Raw genomic sequence first — 15,595 nt, forward strand, 5'->3', positions numbered from 1 at the left:
AGAGATTCTGACCTTTGCATCTGATTAACTCACAACTTCGTTAAAGAATTCCGATTAATTACGTAAATATGTCCTCAATGATTTATTTTTTCCAGATAAAATTATATAAAAAGGTACAAAAATAAAGTATCATATAAATTAAGATTAATTATTGGTGGGATTTACATAACGCCATAAAAAGTAAAAAGTTAACAGAGTTTGACATTATTCAAAATTGTTACTCGGGGATTTAATTTATTATAAAATTTATTATTTATTTTAATGAAAGTTTTTGTGATATTATTGGTCTGATTTGTTAGACTTGAGATTATCTGTATTTCATGCCTTAATAGTACCATTTCTAGCAAGTTGTCTTAAAAAATTTCATCCTATTGCCTTTTCAATATATATTGCGAGAATAACAATTTAACAATATTAGTATTATTATGAATTCACTATATGATATATTTTTTATTTGTTGATTTATAGATATTATTTTCAATAAAATTCATCATAATTTTAAATAATATGTAAATTATATATTACATACAAGTTTTTTATTTAAAATTTATTTAACATAATTACTAGAGTTATTTAAAAAAAATAAAACTTAAATATATTAATTAAAAATATTAAAAATTAAATTCAAAGTAATATTTATAAATTCTTTAATTATAAAAATATTAAAATAATAAAATAAGTTATTTGAAACTTTTTTTTAACTAAAAATACTTTCTTAGATTAATTATTAATATATAATGTCAAAAAATAAACTATTTACGGAAGTAAAGTGAATTTAAAATTATCAAATTCATATTATTTGATAAATAATTTTTTTAACATTATCTTAATAATTAATCCTGCTTTAGTGACTAAAAAGCAAGGGAAGCGAAAAAAAAAAAAAAAAAGAAGAAAAGAAAAGTAACTTTACTCTCTTTTTTTATTTATGATATGGAAGCAAAAAGTAACTTGCCCTAGATCAGTGTTTACACTCATTTCATTTCATTTTCACTGAACTGAAAGCAGAGTGCACCGAAATGGGGCTCTGGGATTACATTTCTTCAACAGCCAATTCAACGAATCAAAATGTCATAAAACCTATCTGTAACTTAGGCTCCACCTCTTTCTCTTATGCCTCTGATGCTTTTACCAAGATCGGCAGCGTCGCCGTTCAAACCATAAGCCACAACTGGCACGACCAAGATGCTCGATTCAACATAGGCCAATTTGCCACCAACATTGCAAAGAACACTGCCGTTTTGGCCTGCAGCGAAGGTCTCAAAACTTTCCCTGGTATGTAATGCAAATTGCTTCTTATTTGGTTCAATGTTGCATGCGAGTGAATGTTACAATATATTCACAAAATTAGTGTGGTAGAATTATAGATATTCAAATGCATGTCATTGTGTGAAGAAGTTAGTAGGAAAAGTTGATTTGAAGGGATACAAGTTGTGAATAGTGATGTGGATTAAGTGTCTATTAGGATGAATAAGAATTTATATAACTGATCAATCAATTACTTGGAGATTAAAAGTTAGTTGTTAATCTACAATTTCTTTCTTAATCAGACAATCTTGGGTTCTTTGTCAGGTGGAGGTCCAATTTTGGAGATTATCAGACGATCTCAGCCTGAATACAAGACAACGAAGAATCATAAAAAGGAAGAGATAATGGAATTAAAATCTGAATTAGAAGTTCAGAAAGAAAAGATCAAGGAATTGCAAGATTTGGCAGACAAAATGGGGAAAGAACTCAGAAGTTTTAAAAGAGAGTTTAATCAGGCAGAGTTGTGTGCTGAGCTGGATAAAATGAAGCTGAAAACTAAGCTGCTGCTGCAGCAGGAATCAGAACTTCCATTTCATGTCTGTCAAGCTTTAGCAGACAAAGTGGGGAAAGAACTTAGCAGTTTTAAAGGTGAGTTTAATCAGCCGGAGGTGCATCACCAGCTGGATGAAATGAAGCTAAAAACTAAGCTGCTGCAGAAGCAGGAATCAGAAATTTCATTTCATATCTGTCAAGCCTTGGCCGACAAAATGGGAAAAAGCCTCAGCAGCTTTAAAAGAGAGTTTAATCAACCAGAGGGGCATCATGAGCTGGATACAAATGAAGCTAAAAACTAGGCTGCTGTAGCTGCAGGAATCACATCTTCCATTTCATGTCTGTTTGTGCTTTAAGTAGTCTCTAAAATCTATCTTTGTGTTATTACTTTGATGTATCAGTGATGACATATTATTAGTTATATGGGACCTCTTGCTCTTAGTTTCATCTTGGCTAGTATTACCAACAAGCACTAGACCAATGCATCATTAGCATTATGAACTGTTTTTGTGGTGAGGTTATGTCAGCACTGAACAATGCTTTGTTTCAGTATATGCATTTTTATGTTTATAACTTGTGATTAAGGATGAGTTGAGGCTGACCCTGAGCCTGAGCCTGAGCCTGAGCCCTCATGGCTCATAGTCATGTGTAAGGATTTCCATAACATTTTATCAATCTAATACCTATCAGAAGCAATCCTCATAATGCAAAACCAACTTTTTGAGGCAGGCAGAAGCAAAATGTAATTATGCAAGTTTATCTTCTCAGCTTACATATTTCTTTCTATTAAAATAATAGAAGAAAGCTCAATTCTATGCCTGAATTTTTAGCTCATGTTCAAATAAATCCATTTTAAAGGTTTTACTCTAATTAATTCATAACTTTATATTTAAGTTAAAATTGGCAAAATTTTAGGTAAAAAGATAAAATAATAAATTTTTAAAATAATTTTTTAATAAAATACATTAATATTTTTATTAAATATTATAAAAATTACTATTTTAAATACTATGATGGCAAGTGGAAAGAAGCCACTGGTATGTTCAATACTATGATGGCAAGTGGGATTCGCCCTGATGTTCATATTTATAATTGTTTCATTTCTGGACTTTGCAAAGATGGAAAGACTACTAAGGCTGTAGATTTGTTTAAATTGATGCTGGAAAGGGGTGAAGAGCCTAGTATTGTAACATATAATGTTCTAATAAGTGGACTATGCAAGGAGGGCCTTGTTGGTGATGCTTGTAAAATCTTTGAAATGATGTTGGAGAAGCGGAAGAAACCGGATGTGGTTTCTTGTAATACCTTGCTGATGGGACATTGCAATAATGGTAAAGTTGATGAGGCAATGAAACTTTTTATTGAAGGATGGGAAGTATATTGAGCCAGATGTGATTACATTTAGTTGTCCAATTCAAGGGCTTTGCAAGGAAGATCAGCTTGATGAGGCTGCTGAGATTTATAATATGAAGATTGAGAGGGGGATCTCTGGTAATTTGATAACTTATAATATTTTGATTGGGAAATATTAAAGGCAGGAAAAATTGACGAGGCTATGCAACTGTGGAAAAGCATAGATGAGTTGGGATTTGTTCCAAACTCGCTTACCTACAGCATCCTGATTTCTCGATTTTGTAAAATGGGAATGCTTAATGTTGCAAAAGTACTTTTTACTAGAATGAGAGCTTCTGGGAGTAGCCTTACATTGTTTGATTACAATATGTTGATGACATACTCGTGTAAGGAGAGCAGCTTGGACAAGCAAGGCAGTTGTTTCAACAAATGAGGAACTCAAACTATGAATTGGATATCATTGCTTTTAATATACTGATTGATGGGATTCTGAAAGCAGGGAATATTCAATCTGCCAAAGAGTTACTGAAGGACATGTTTCGAATGGGTTTGACTCCTGATGCTTTTACCTGCTCCATAATAATAAATACATTCTCAAAACTCGGACTACTGAACAGGCTATAAAATAGCTTTTGATAGAATGATTTCCTCTGGCTTTAAGCCAAGTATCCATGTGTATGATTCATTACTTAAAGGTTGTAGCTCACAAGATGAAGCAAAAGAGATTATAAATTTGCTTCGACAAATGGCAGATGAGAAAATTGTTCTTGAATAAAAAACGACAAATACCATCTGGAATTGTCTCTGTCATAGTTCACTGGGTGCCGATGTAGTGAAGCTTTTGCAAACTTTTGCCTCAGAAATATCAGAAGGGACAAGCATCTCGTGCAATGAGTTGCTGATGAAAATACAAGAGTCTGTCCCCCATGATCCTCTCTAAGGTAAATCCAATATTATTTTGAGTTCTGGATTTTCTGTGATTTAACTTTTGACTTTATCCTTAAAGATTGCTTTTGAAGTGTAGAAATTAGAGTAATCTGCTAACAACCCCCTTGCAAGTTTTGTCAAAATGCATGCTTAGGAACTTTACTTTTTAAAAGTGAATTGAATATTCCTCATGAGTTCATTATGTTAAATAACATCCTCCATTGAAGAAGAGTATTTTTTGCTATTACATAAAGATGAAAAAACAATTTTTTTCAAACTCTCCTCTCTCTTTCTCTCTCTATAACCCCCAACACCACACCCCCCCCCTCCCCCCCCCCCCCCCCCCCCCCCCCACCCCCCACTCTCCACTCCCAAAAGAAGGAAAGGAAAAAAAAGATAATAATAATAATAAAACCCTCTCACACTGTCATTACAGCTGGAAAACCACAAACCAAATTCAATCCAAAACCACTCCACTCAACTAAAACCAGAAAAAAAAAAAAAAAGCAAATGCCAACGAACTTCTCAAATCACTTAACAAAATCCTCCATCAATGCATCCTTTATAAAATTTTCCGTAAACATTAACTTCAACCCAATCAAAGGCATTGTCATGGAACCTATCTGGAGGTGGGCATCATCTTAGCTTACAGTGGGATGTAATGCATACTAGCACAGGTATTGAGATGGCATATGGTAGCATACAATTTCCAAATCAGACAGAGTTATAGGACTGTGGTCATGTTCGTGTATGCAAAAATGGTTTGAGGTATATTTCACTGGCATATAAGTAATTTGTGTTCTTGTTATTGATTCTTTTAGGGTGATTATTATAATTTGCTTCGCCTCTTCCACCACCTTCTCTGTGAGCTGTGCCCTCTGCGCCCCCTCTCCCCACCCGCTCCCTTCTTCTTGTGTTTTTTTTTTTTTTGTCATAGGTACATTTTGTTGGGGAGGACTCGAATCCGGGGCATTGCACAGGTCTTAGACACTAGGCTAAGCCTGGGCCGACTTCTTCTTGTATTTTCAAGGATAAAGGAAGTGAGTCGAGAGGAAAAAAAGCAATTGAATCAGCCGTCATCCTTCCTTTCGCCATTTAGTTCCTTAGCTTCGTTGTATGGGATGACCGGACTAGAAGAAAGTGCTGACCTACCAAAGGCAAAGAGTTGGGTTCTCTACCACACCATGCAACCTAGCCAAAGTGGATAATCTCTTGACACCATAAGTGTTCAACAGGGACAACGCACGTGGCAGGTGATGGGAGTAGGTTCTTAATCGTAATGAAGAATGCAGTTTAAAGAAACGGAGCTTGTTTGAACATCAAGTGATGCTTCCTACAGGAAGATACATATCATAGCCGAATGGATGTGATATTCTGGTGGGACAGTATATGACTACTATATACTGTACTTTGCTAGAGAGCGAACGACCCCAATACCCGCCCAGTTGAGCAGTTCTTATGCAGGCCACGACATCCTCGGTTGTATATATATATATATATAACAGAAGTTTTTCGTGGTCATTGAGTGTCTATTCTTCATTCTTTTTGGCTGTGATCTAAAGCAGGGAGGAATTGTGTTGCAGAGATTTTATTTTCTTTATATCTTTCTATTTGATAAATTAGTTTTCCATTGTTCCGTGATTTGCTTCTAATTATCTTCTGTTTCTTTCATATTGTATATTGAATTTCATGCATTGTTTTGGTCCTATCCTGGAAATGGAGCATTTAGTTATTTTTCAGCTCCCCCAACTCTTTTCTTCTTCCCTAATGAATTTGAGTGGCCTTTTGTCTAAAAGACTTCTCTGTTTCTGAATTGTGCAGATTTGTATCTCATTAAGTGTTGGCCTTCATTTTTTGCCTTATCCATGTAAATCTCTTTGCTATTTGGGTTTGTCCTTATAATTCTGTTTCCATGCATTTGTGGGGAGTCTTATTAGTTTGTTTTGGGGGCTTTTGACAAAAAAGGTATGATAAAAAATACAAAATACAGAAAAATGATGAGTTTGAAACTAATTACCAAAAAAGGGTGAATTATGCTGAGTTTAGGAGATGAGTGCAAGACGCTAACTATAATAGCGTTTTTAAGGTCCGGACGCTATTCAAAATAGCGTCCGCGTCAAAAATTTGAAAGGAGAGCTGGACGCTATTCAAAATAGCGTCCAGCTCTCCTTACAATAATAAAAAATTAATTAAAAAAAGTTTAAAGGTTGGACGCTACTTATAGTAGCGTCCAACCTTTTTTTTTTAATTTTTAATAATTTTATTTTATATTTTAAATAAAATATAAATATTATTTTAATAAATAAAATTATAATATGTAATATTATATATTATAATATTTTTATTATAAATATTATTTTTTAATTTAAAATTAAATTAAAATTTAATAAAATAAAAAATTAAAATTAAAAAATAAATAATTAAAAAAATTTAAAAAAAGTTGGACGCCACTATAAGTAGCGTCCAACTTTTTTTAAAATTTTTAATTATTTTATTTTATATTTTAAATAAATTAAAAATATTATTTTAATAAATAAAATTATAATAATTAATATTATATATTATAATATTTTTATTATAAATATTATTTTTTAATTTAAAATTAAATTAAAATTTAATAAAATAAAAAATTAAAAAATAAATAATTAAAAAATTTAAGAAAAGTTGGACGCTATATAAGTAGTGTCCAACTTTTTTTAAATTTTTAATTATTTTACTTTATATTTTAAATAAATTAAAAATATTATTTTAATAAATAAAATTATAATAATTAATATTGTCATGATCCAACTTATGGGCCGGACCGGCACTAGGACCTAGGCCAGCCTAAAGCCCCTGAGGCCCGTAGTAAGCTTAACTATTCACTTAACCCAACTCTAAGGCCCATTTGGGCCCAATTTCAAGAAATCAACCGGACAGAGTCCGGCCATAAAATGGACCTACCAACGGGGAGTTTTGACTCACCCGACCTGTAAACACAATAAATACTCAATTGGGGAGCTCAGCTCACCCTCCATATACTCATCAGCATAAAAATAAATGGGAGCTCAGCTCCCTCATCCAATCCATCAAACATGCATAGAATATAAGTTTACAGGTCCAAAATAATAATTTAGTTTACAGACCCAAATCAAATAAACATTTCTAACACATGCGGAAATTCTAAGATTTAACAAGTTTATACAAACATTAATAATCGACCTGCGAGGAAGAAAGCAGGTTAATCTCAAAAATATCCTCCTGTGGCACGAAAAATATTGAAGCAGAGTGAGCGTTGACTCAGAGAATAAAATATCAATTTTAACCATAATCTCTATAACTATCTAAAACTAATGCACCCTGTAGAGTGAAATGCAACATCAACAATATTTTCACATCATAACATCAAAAAGGTAATTTGGAGCACTCACACACCATGTAGTATCAGTCATAATATATGGGAGCTGATCCCCTATACAGCTCTCTTAAATCCAACCTGGTGCCAGCGAAGAACTCAAGCCGGACTTTCGCTTAATAAACCAAATCGAGGGTCCCAACGAAGAACTCAAGCCGTGACTACCCCTCGAAGGATCGGGTCCCAGCGAAGAACTCAAGCCGTGACTATCCGTCCTATCCATAGTCCACACCACATCACACGCACGCCAACGCACGCACACTGCTCCAAATTACCACAACAACATCCATTGCACTTTAACAGTTATCAATGCAACATAAATCGTGCCTAGAGTTTAACTACATAAATATATACATATAAGTGATGCATGGGCATGCTTGAACATATAATAATATCGAAATTACAGTTAAAATTAATATTTTACTCACAAACTTGTGGTGGTCACTTGGTAGTGAGCGGAGGAAGAAGGCTGTCCCGGCTCACTTGACAATTACATTACAATTATTAATATAAATTACTCGATACAATCAAGAAAAGACCAAATACGTCCTAAGTAGTGCCGAAAATCCGTGAGTCTCCCTATACCTAGGACCTACCCAACTTTGCAAAGGGCTCAAACACACTTCTATATTCACAATCCATATATCCACAACTCAATCACATCACACAGCCCCTCCTGGGCCCATCAAATCAGTCATCCATCACAATATGTAAAATTTCAATTTAGTCCTTATAATTAATCATTTTTGCAAAAACTGCCCAAACAAGCTCTAAAAATTCTAAAAATTTGCCCCGCGGTCCTTAGCAATATTACTAGGCTATTGCAAAAAGAATCATAATTTTCTGAGCTACCACGAATATTTTATGGATTTTTAATCCTAGTTAAGCACTAGAAAATTATGAAAAAACAAGGTTCGGGTTTACCTTTGCCGATTCCGACTTCGGGGACGTGCTCGGGACGTTTGACAATGGGGGGGTAGCCAAAACCTTGGTCCAATTCGGAGACTTTTCCGGTAACGGGTCTGTCTAGCCTGAAATTTACAAACCTGGTCAACTATCGAATTTCCGCGAATTGAGGATACCTACATGAAGCCCACAACACGGGGGTTAGTACATAAATTTTTTCAAAATTTTCTAAGCTCATTTAATGCTCGAAAAGACACTGCGAAGTTCCGTGGGACCCACCGAAAAACGGTGTCGGAAAAATTTGAAATTTATGTCGCCGCGAAGCTCTCGACGAGTGGAGCGCTCTGGTACTCTCGGTTTTCTCGTGGGATTCACGGTTTGTGAGAAATCTAGCCCGAAAGTCAAAATGGGCTAAAACTTCCCGGGCAAAAATTGGACAAACCGCTCGATGAATTTCGGTGTTCTTGGTGTCTATGGAAAGCTCTCGTCGAGTAGATGATTTTAGACACAAGACCCGGTCCAATTGGTGGCCGGATCGGCCGAATTTGGGCCGGGAAGTTGAAACGTCGCGCACGCGCTGCGCTTCCCTTCAGAGGCCGTTTTCCGGCGTTCCAGGAGGCGGCCGGCCGTGGGGGAGGACCGAGGTGAGGCGCCGGCGAGGTGGGAAGGCAGGGGAGGCGGCAGCGTGGCAAGGGGAGGAGGGAGGAGAGAGAGAAGGGAGAGAGGTCGACGCGCGCGGGAGGAAGAAGGAAGAAAAAGAAAAGGCCGGTCCGATTCGACCGGTCCGATCCGGTCCGGTTCGATTCGGTCGGTCCGATTCAGGATACAAAATTTTAAATTTTTACTCTGCCTCGGGACCGAAAACGAGGTCCAAAAATTTCGAAAAAATTTCAGAAAACTCAGAAAAATTCGTAGACTCCAAATATATTTTTAGTTTTGCCACGTGGTCTTTAAATTAATTTTTAAAAATCATCAAAGTTTATATTTTCGGAAAATCGAACCCGATTTTTAAAATCCGAAAAATCTCAAAAAAATTCCTAAAATTTAAATAAAATTAAAATACCAAAAATGCTCATAAAATAATAAATTTAAAATTTTGGAGTGTTACAAATATTATATATTATAATATTTTTAATTAATATTATATATTATATTATATTAATTATATAATTTTTAAAGAAAAGTTGTATGCTACTTATAATAGCGTACAACTTTTTTTAAATTTTTTTAATAATTTATTTTTTAATTTTAATTTTTAATTTTATTAAATTTTAATTTAATTTTAAATTAAAAAATAATATTTATAATAAAAATATTATAATATATAATATTACATATTATAATTTTATTTATTAAAATAATATTTATATTTTATTTAAAATATAAAATAAAATTATAAAAATTAAAAAAAAAAAATTGGACGCTACTAGTAGCGTCCAACCTTTAAACTTTTTTTAATTAATTTTTTATTATTGTAAGGAGAGCTGGACGCTATTTTAAATAGCGTCTAGCTCTCTTTTCAAATTTTTGTATCTCATTAAGTGTTGGCCTTCATTTTTGCCTTATCCATGTAAATCTCTCTGCTATTTGGGTTTCAAACTTACCATTTTTCTGTATTTTGTATTTTTTATTACACCTTTTTTGTCAAAAAGCCCTTGTTTTGGTTTACTTGGACCTTGTTTGTTTTGCAGGGAATAGGCTTAGGAATTTAAGCATTGTAGGATATTATCCAACTTCTATAATAACTATTATCAATTAATTCATTATGATATTATGTTACTTCTATAATAACTATTATGCCTTTAAATTTTATCATCTCGTTGCAAATTTTGAATTATCGCCATGAAATTTATATCCCTGTAGTCTTCCCAAATTAAATAGCTTACTTCTTTAATTACTACATAATAAACCTAGAATGGATTGTGGAAACTGTTTTACTTGGAAAGTTGGCAGTGCATTTTCTAAAGTTTCGATGGTTGCGTTCTGTTATTTAATTGCAGTAGTGGATCATGAATGGAATTATATTCACTGTAATATTCATTTTGGGGATGGCCTGTACAATTATTCAAAGTAGAGATATGAACTGTATTGGACATCATTGACCATAGGGATGATTAATGCTGTTTACACATTTTTTTTTCAGGGAGGGGAAGGGAGAAGAGTTGAACTTGTGATGAATTATGTTATGCAGCAGGCAATAAACATTTTCAAGTGGAATTTTATGGTATAATTGGACAAAAGTAGCAGGCTTCTCAAATCATGTCTTTTTTCAGTGTTGATTGGTGAAGGAGACTGGATTTTGGATTGGTACCAGTAGCTATTGATGAGATTGGATTCTGACCATCTTAAGGTTGGGTCAGTGGAACAATATCCTGGGCTCCTTGGGATGGTCGCATCAAGTTGTGTTTCAAAGAAAGGAAAATAATCCCCATCTTCTGATAAGTCGAGCATGGATGCATCTTGAATGAACAGAAAAATAGTGGCAGCTCAAGTAGGAATGCTTGGAGGTGGGAAAGGAAATTCAAGATTTATGTTATAAGTGGCTGTGCGGATGGAGAGGAAGTTCTGGATTGGTTTGAATAGATTCAAACATCCACATGCAATGGGCAATGGCGCCTGCTAAAGCCTATCCTTACAAAGGCACATTTTTTGGGGCTCTTGTTGTTGTGGCATAGCACAACGTAGCAGCTAGCATGGAGATTTTGGATATCATTCTGGAAATGGATTTGGAAAACCTCCATCTGAAGCATTCTTATTTTTGGTTGCATCCCCTAGAAATTCAGGCGACATATCCTCTGTATTTTTTTTTCCAATGCATTTGACAGGAAGCTAAGCTGGTTGAACATCAGCTAGTCATTGTAAATATATGGATGGTGAATGTATTCAGGGAGGGAATGGGTCCTCCACTAAACTAGATGAGATCAGTCCTTTTCTATTGATTCAGTTGAATGGAACATTCAGATTTTTTCACGTTAATCTGCTTCCCAAGTAATTTGCATAATAAATTTCTTATCAAAATAATTTATCTCTCATTATGAAAATAATATTAAAACTAATTTTGTGTGGCTCCCACCAAATTGAAGAGAATCCTCCATCTGTGGACAAGATAATTTTTTAGTATAAGGCAAAAGAAGAGTTCGCTCTGTGCTCACCACACATCTGCGTTCTTTGGCAATGAAGTTTATGCGTATTTTATAAGGTGTGGTTTGATCTCCCATATTTTCTTCTTTGTCGATGAGGAATTTAAAGCCTAAATGTACCCATGCCTTAAATCTAAGGCTTTATTCATCTACCCTTTGGTGTCCTATTTAACGAAGCCAAAACATAATTTTTACCCTTGCACTGGAGATTCAGACCTTTGCATCTGATTAAACTCACAACTTCTTTGAAGAATTCCGACTAATTATTGGTGGGATTTACATAACACCGTAAAAGTAAAAAGTTAACAGAGTGTGATATTATTTAAAATTGTTACTCAGGGATTTAATTTATTCTAAAACTTATTATTTATTTTAATGAAAGTTTTTGTGATATTATTTCTCTGATTTATTAGACTTATTTTATACATGAGATTTTCTGTATTTCATGTCTTAATAGTACCATTTCAAAGACTTTGTCTTAAAAAATTTCATCCTATTACTTTTTCAATATATATTGCGAGAATAACAATTTAATAATATTAGTATTATTATCAATTTACTATATGATATATTTTTTATTTGTTGATTATAGATATTATTTTCATCATAATTTTAAATAATATGTAAATTATATATAATATACAAGTTTTTTCATTTAAAATTTATTTAACATTATTACTAAAGCTATTTTTAAAAAATAAAACTTAAATATATTAATTAAAAAATATTAAAAATTAAATTCAAAGTAATATTTATATATTTTTAATTATAAAAATATTAAAATAATAAAATAAGTTATTTGAAACTTTTTTTAATTAAAAATCCTTTCTTAGATTAATTATTAATATATAATGTTAAAAAATGAACTATTTACAAAAGTAAAGTGAATTTAAAATAACAAAATAATTTTAAATTCATATATCAGAGTCTTGCATTGTTAAAAGAATTTACTATTCATATATATAAAATTAACAACTACAAACCCAAGGCATAAATTGTAACTTTCACTTTAATCGGTCCAAAGACCCGATCAGAAAAAGTTTTAAATATTTTTCTTGATTATAATCTGACAATATTCTCAAAACCCTACCGAGGCAGAAAAAGAGAAAGCCATTAAGAATGCATCTATTCCTAAATAGGAAAATAGTCCATATTCTTTGTACAAAAGTCTGTATGATAATAAATATGATTCTAATGACTTAAATTATTATAATTATAATATGAGTCCAAGTCAGACCTCTTTGTAAATTGGCAGCAAATTGTCCCTCTGAAATTGGAAAAAATATACATATGTATAATTAATTTTAGTCCAATAAATTATTTGTGTTCATGTATGACTTAATTAGGTATGAGTTATCTGCATATCTAACTAGTTCTTATTTTATTAGATATACTTACTTAACTATTAAATAGACATGTATTTGTATGGAAAAGTGATTCTAATAATTTCAACTTTTTTATTTTATGGCTTTTTAAATTTCTCTTTCTCCCATAAAAATAAAAAATTTTATCTTATTCATATAATCTTTTACTAAGGTATAAGTATGCCTTACGCTTACCACTCTTAGTGGATATTGTGTATCAGAAATGGTAGTTCATTAATCCATTAATACGGTCCTCCTAATCTAATTATGTATAATAATACAAAATGGTAAAGTTTTGAGATTTATTTAGTCATGGTGGCTTATTAGTATCGTATGAGTATTATTATGCTTAACTAAGGTTTAAGGGCTCCTGACCAGCCATGGTATCAGAGTCTTGTCTTGTATTCAAGAGAATGATATGAATAAGTTTAATTTGAGATGAGTATGGAGAACTTTCTAGTTATGTCTTGTGTCATACCTCAACCAGCTCTAACTTTAATATTTGAACCTTTACCTTCTGCTAGTTTAGTTAATTTTACCTCTTCTCTTTTTTATCTCCTTTTTATAAAATAATATTGTCTTCCAAAAATAGATAATCTTATTGAAATCTCTCAAATTTCTGAAGGTGCTCAAGTGAAAGAATCTCTTATCTTTTATAATATATATAGAAAATTGGAAAGAATAGATTCTTCTACTTGAATAACTTTATGAATATGAGAAATCTCAATAAGATTATTTATTTTAGAGTATAAAATTATTTTATAAGCAGATAATAGAAAAAAAAAAAAGAGAGATAAAATTAACTACACTAGCAGAAGTTGAAGGTTCGGTACTAAAACTGAAGCCGGTGACTTTAATGACTAAAAGTAAAGGAGGCAAAAAAAGAAATTTTACTCTTTTTTTTTTTTTTTTTTTTTTTTATGATGTAGAAGAGAAAAGTAACTTGCCCTAGATCAGTTTTACTCTCATTTCATTTCTTTTTTCACTGAACAGAAAGCAGAGGGCGGAGAAATTAGGCTCTGGGATTACATTTCTTCAACTGCCAATTCAACGGATCAAAATGTCATAAAACCTCTCCGCAACTTAGGCTCCACCTCTTTCTCTTACGCCTCTGAAGCTTTTACCAAGATCGGCAGCGTCGCCGTTCAAACCATAAGCCACAACATGTACGACCAAGATACACGATCCAACATAGGCCAATTTGCCACTAACATTGCCAAGAACACTGCCGTTTTGGCCTGCAGCGAAGGTCTCAAAACTTTCCGTGGTATGTAATGCAAATTGCTTCTTATTTGGTTCAATGTTACATGCGAGTGAATGTTACAATATATTCACAAAATAAGTGTGGTAGAATTATAGATATCAAAATGCATGTCATTGTGTGAAGAAGTTAGTAGGAAAAGTTGATTTGAAGGGTTACAAGTTGTGAATAGTGATGTAGATCAAGTGTCTATTAGGATGAAAAAGAATTTATATATCTGATCAATCAATTAGTTGGAGATTAAAAGTTAGTTGTTATTTTAATTTTTTAATTTTTAATCTACAATGTCTTTCGTAATCAGACAATCTTTGGTTCTTTGTCAGGTGGAGACCCAATTTTGGAGATAATCAGACGATCTCTGCCTGGTTACAAGACAAGGAAGAATCATAAAAATGAAAAGGTAATGGAATTAAAAAATCTGAATTAGAAGTTCAGAAAGAAAAGATCAAGGAATTGCGATCAAGGAATTGCAAGCTTTGGCAGACAAAATGGGAAAAGAACTCAGCAGTTTTAAAAGAGAGTTTAATCAAGCAGAGGCGCATCCTGAGCTAGATAAAATGAAGCTAAAAACTAAGCTTCTGCAGCAGCAGGAATCAGAACTTTCATTTCATGTCTGTCAAGCTTTGGCAGACAAAATGGGAAAAGAATTCAGCAGTTTTACAAGAGGGTTTAATCAAGCAGACTTGCATCATGAGCTGGATAAAATGAAGCTAAAAACTAAGCTGCTGTAGCAGCAGGAATCAGAACTTCTCCATTTCATGTCTGTTTGTGCTTTCTGTAGTCTCTAAAATCTATCTTTGTGTAATTACTTTGATGCATCAGTGATGATATGTTATTAGTTTTACGGGACCTCTTGCTTTTAGTTCCATCTTATCTAATTTTACCACCAAGCACTAGACCAAAGCATCTTTAGCATTATGAATTATTTCAGTAGTGAAGTCTTGTAAGCACTGAAAATTAACAATACTTTGTTTCAGTAGATGCATTTTTATGTTTATAACTTGTGATGAAGGATAAATTGAGACTAAACGTGAGCCCTGATGGCTCACAGTCATATGTAAGGATTTCATAGCATTTTATCAATCTAATTGCTTATCCGAAGTAATCCTCATAATTCAAAAGCAACTCTTTGAGGCAGGTAGAAGCAAAATGTAACTATGCAAGTTTACCTTCTCAGTTTACATATTTCGCTGTATTAAAATAATAGAAGAAAGCTCAAATTTATGCCTGAATTTTTAGCTTAAGTTCAAATAAACCCATTTTAAAGATTTTACTTTAATTAATTCATAACTTTATACTTAAGTTAAAATTGGCACAATTTAAATTTTTTTTTTAATTAATTTTTATATTTTATAATAATAATAAATTTTTTAATAAGATATATATTAATATTTTTGTTAAATGTCGCAAGGTATTTTGCGGTCGCCTGGACGAAAGCTCTTCACTGAAGTTG

The 15,595-nt window shown here is 32.7% G+C and overlaps 1 protein-coding gene, 2 long non-coding RNA genes and 1 pseudogene across 3 annotated transcripts; all 4 read left to right on the forward strand.

Moving 5' to 3' along the window:
• Positions 1 to 927: 927 nt before the first annotated feature.
• LOC110658029 (uncharacterized) lies at positions 928 to 2,370 on the forward strand. The gene is made up of 2 exons (XM_021815522.2): positions 928 to 1,272; positions 1,570 to 2,370. The coding sequence occupies exons 1-2, from the start codon at positions 1,017 to 1,019 to the stop codon at positions 2,097 to 2,099; spliced, it is 786 nt and encodes a 261-aa protein (XP_021671214.2). The 5' UTR covers positions 928 to 1,016; the 3' UTR covers positions 2,100 to 2,370.
• On the forward strand, positions 2,220 to 4,090 carry LOC110653291 (pentatricopeptide repeat-containing protein At4g28010-like; annotated as a pseudogene).
• A 986-nt stretch (positions 4,091 to 5,076) lies between these two features.
• On the forward strand, positions 5,077 to 11,353 carry LOC131183066 (uncharacterized). Its single transcript, XR_009151230.1, has 2 exons — positions 5,077 to 5,944; positions 10,521 to 11,353. It is a non-coding gene; the product is annotated as an uncharacterized LOC131183066 (long non-coding RNA).
• A 2,438-nt stretch (positions 11,354 to 13,791) lies between these two features.
• LOC110653112 (uncharacterized) lies at positions 13,792 to 15,045 on the forward strand. The gene is made up of 2 exons (XR_009151231.1): positions 13,792 to 14,148; positions 14,466 to 15,045. It is a non-coding gene; the product is annotated as an uncharacterized LOC110653112 (long non-coding RNA).
• Positions 15,046 to 15,595: the final 550 nt, after the last annotated feature.

Source organism: Hevea brasiliensis, chromosome 9 (genome assembly GCF_030052815.1).
Source record: "Hevea brasiliensis isolate MT/VB/25A 57/8 chromosome 9, ASM3005281v1, whole genome shotgun sequence".
In the NCBI taxonomy this organism is placed as follows: domain Eukaryota; kingdom Viridiplantae; phylum Streptophyta; class Magnoliopsida; order Malpighiales; family Euphorbiaceae; genus Hevea; species Hevea brasiliensis.

Bases quoted from the DNA above. Each gene is read 5' to 3' on its own strand.
- LOC110658029 (XM_021815522.2), top strand. From the start codon at position 1,017: ATGGGGCTCTGGGATTACATTTCTTCAACAGCCAATTCAACGAATCAA. The intron at 1,273-1,569 runs GTATGTAATGCA...GTTCTTTGTCAG, and splicing joins AGGTCTCAAAACTTTCCCTG to GTGGAGGTCCAATTTTGGAG.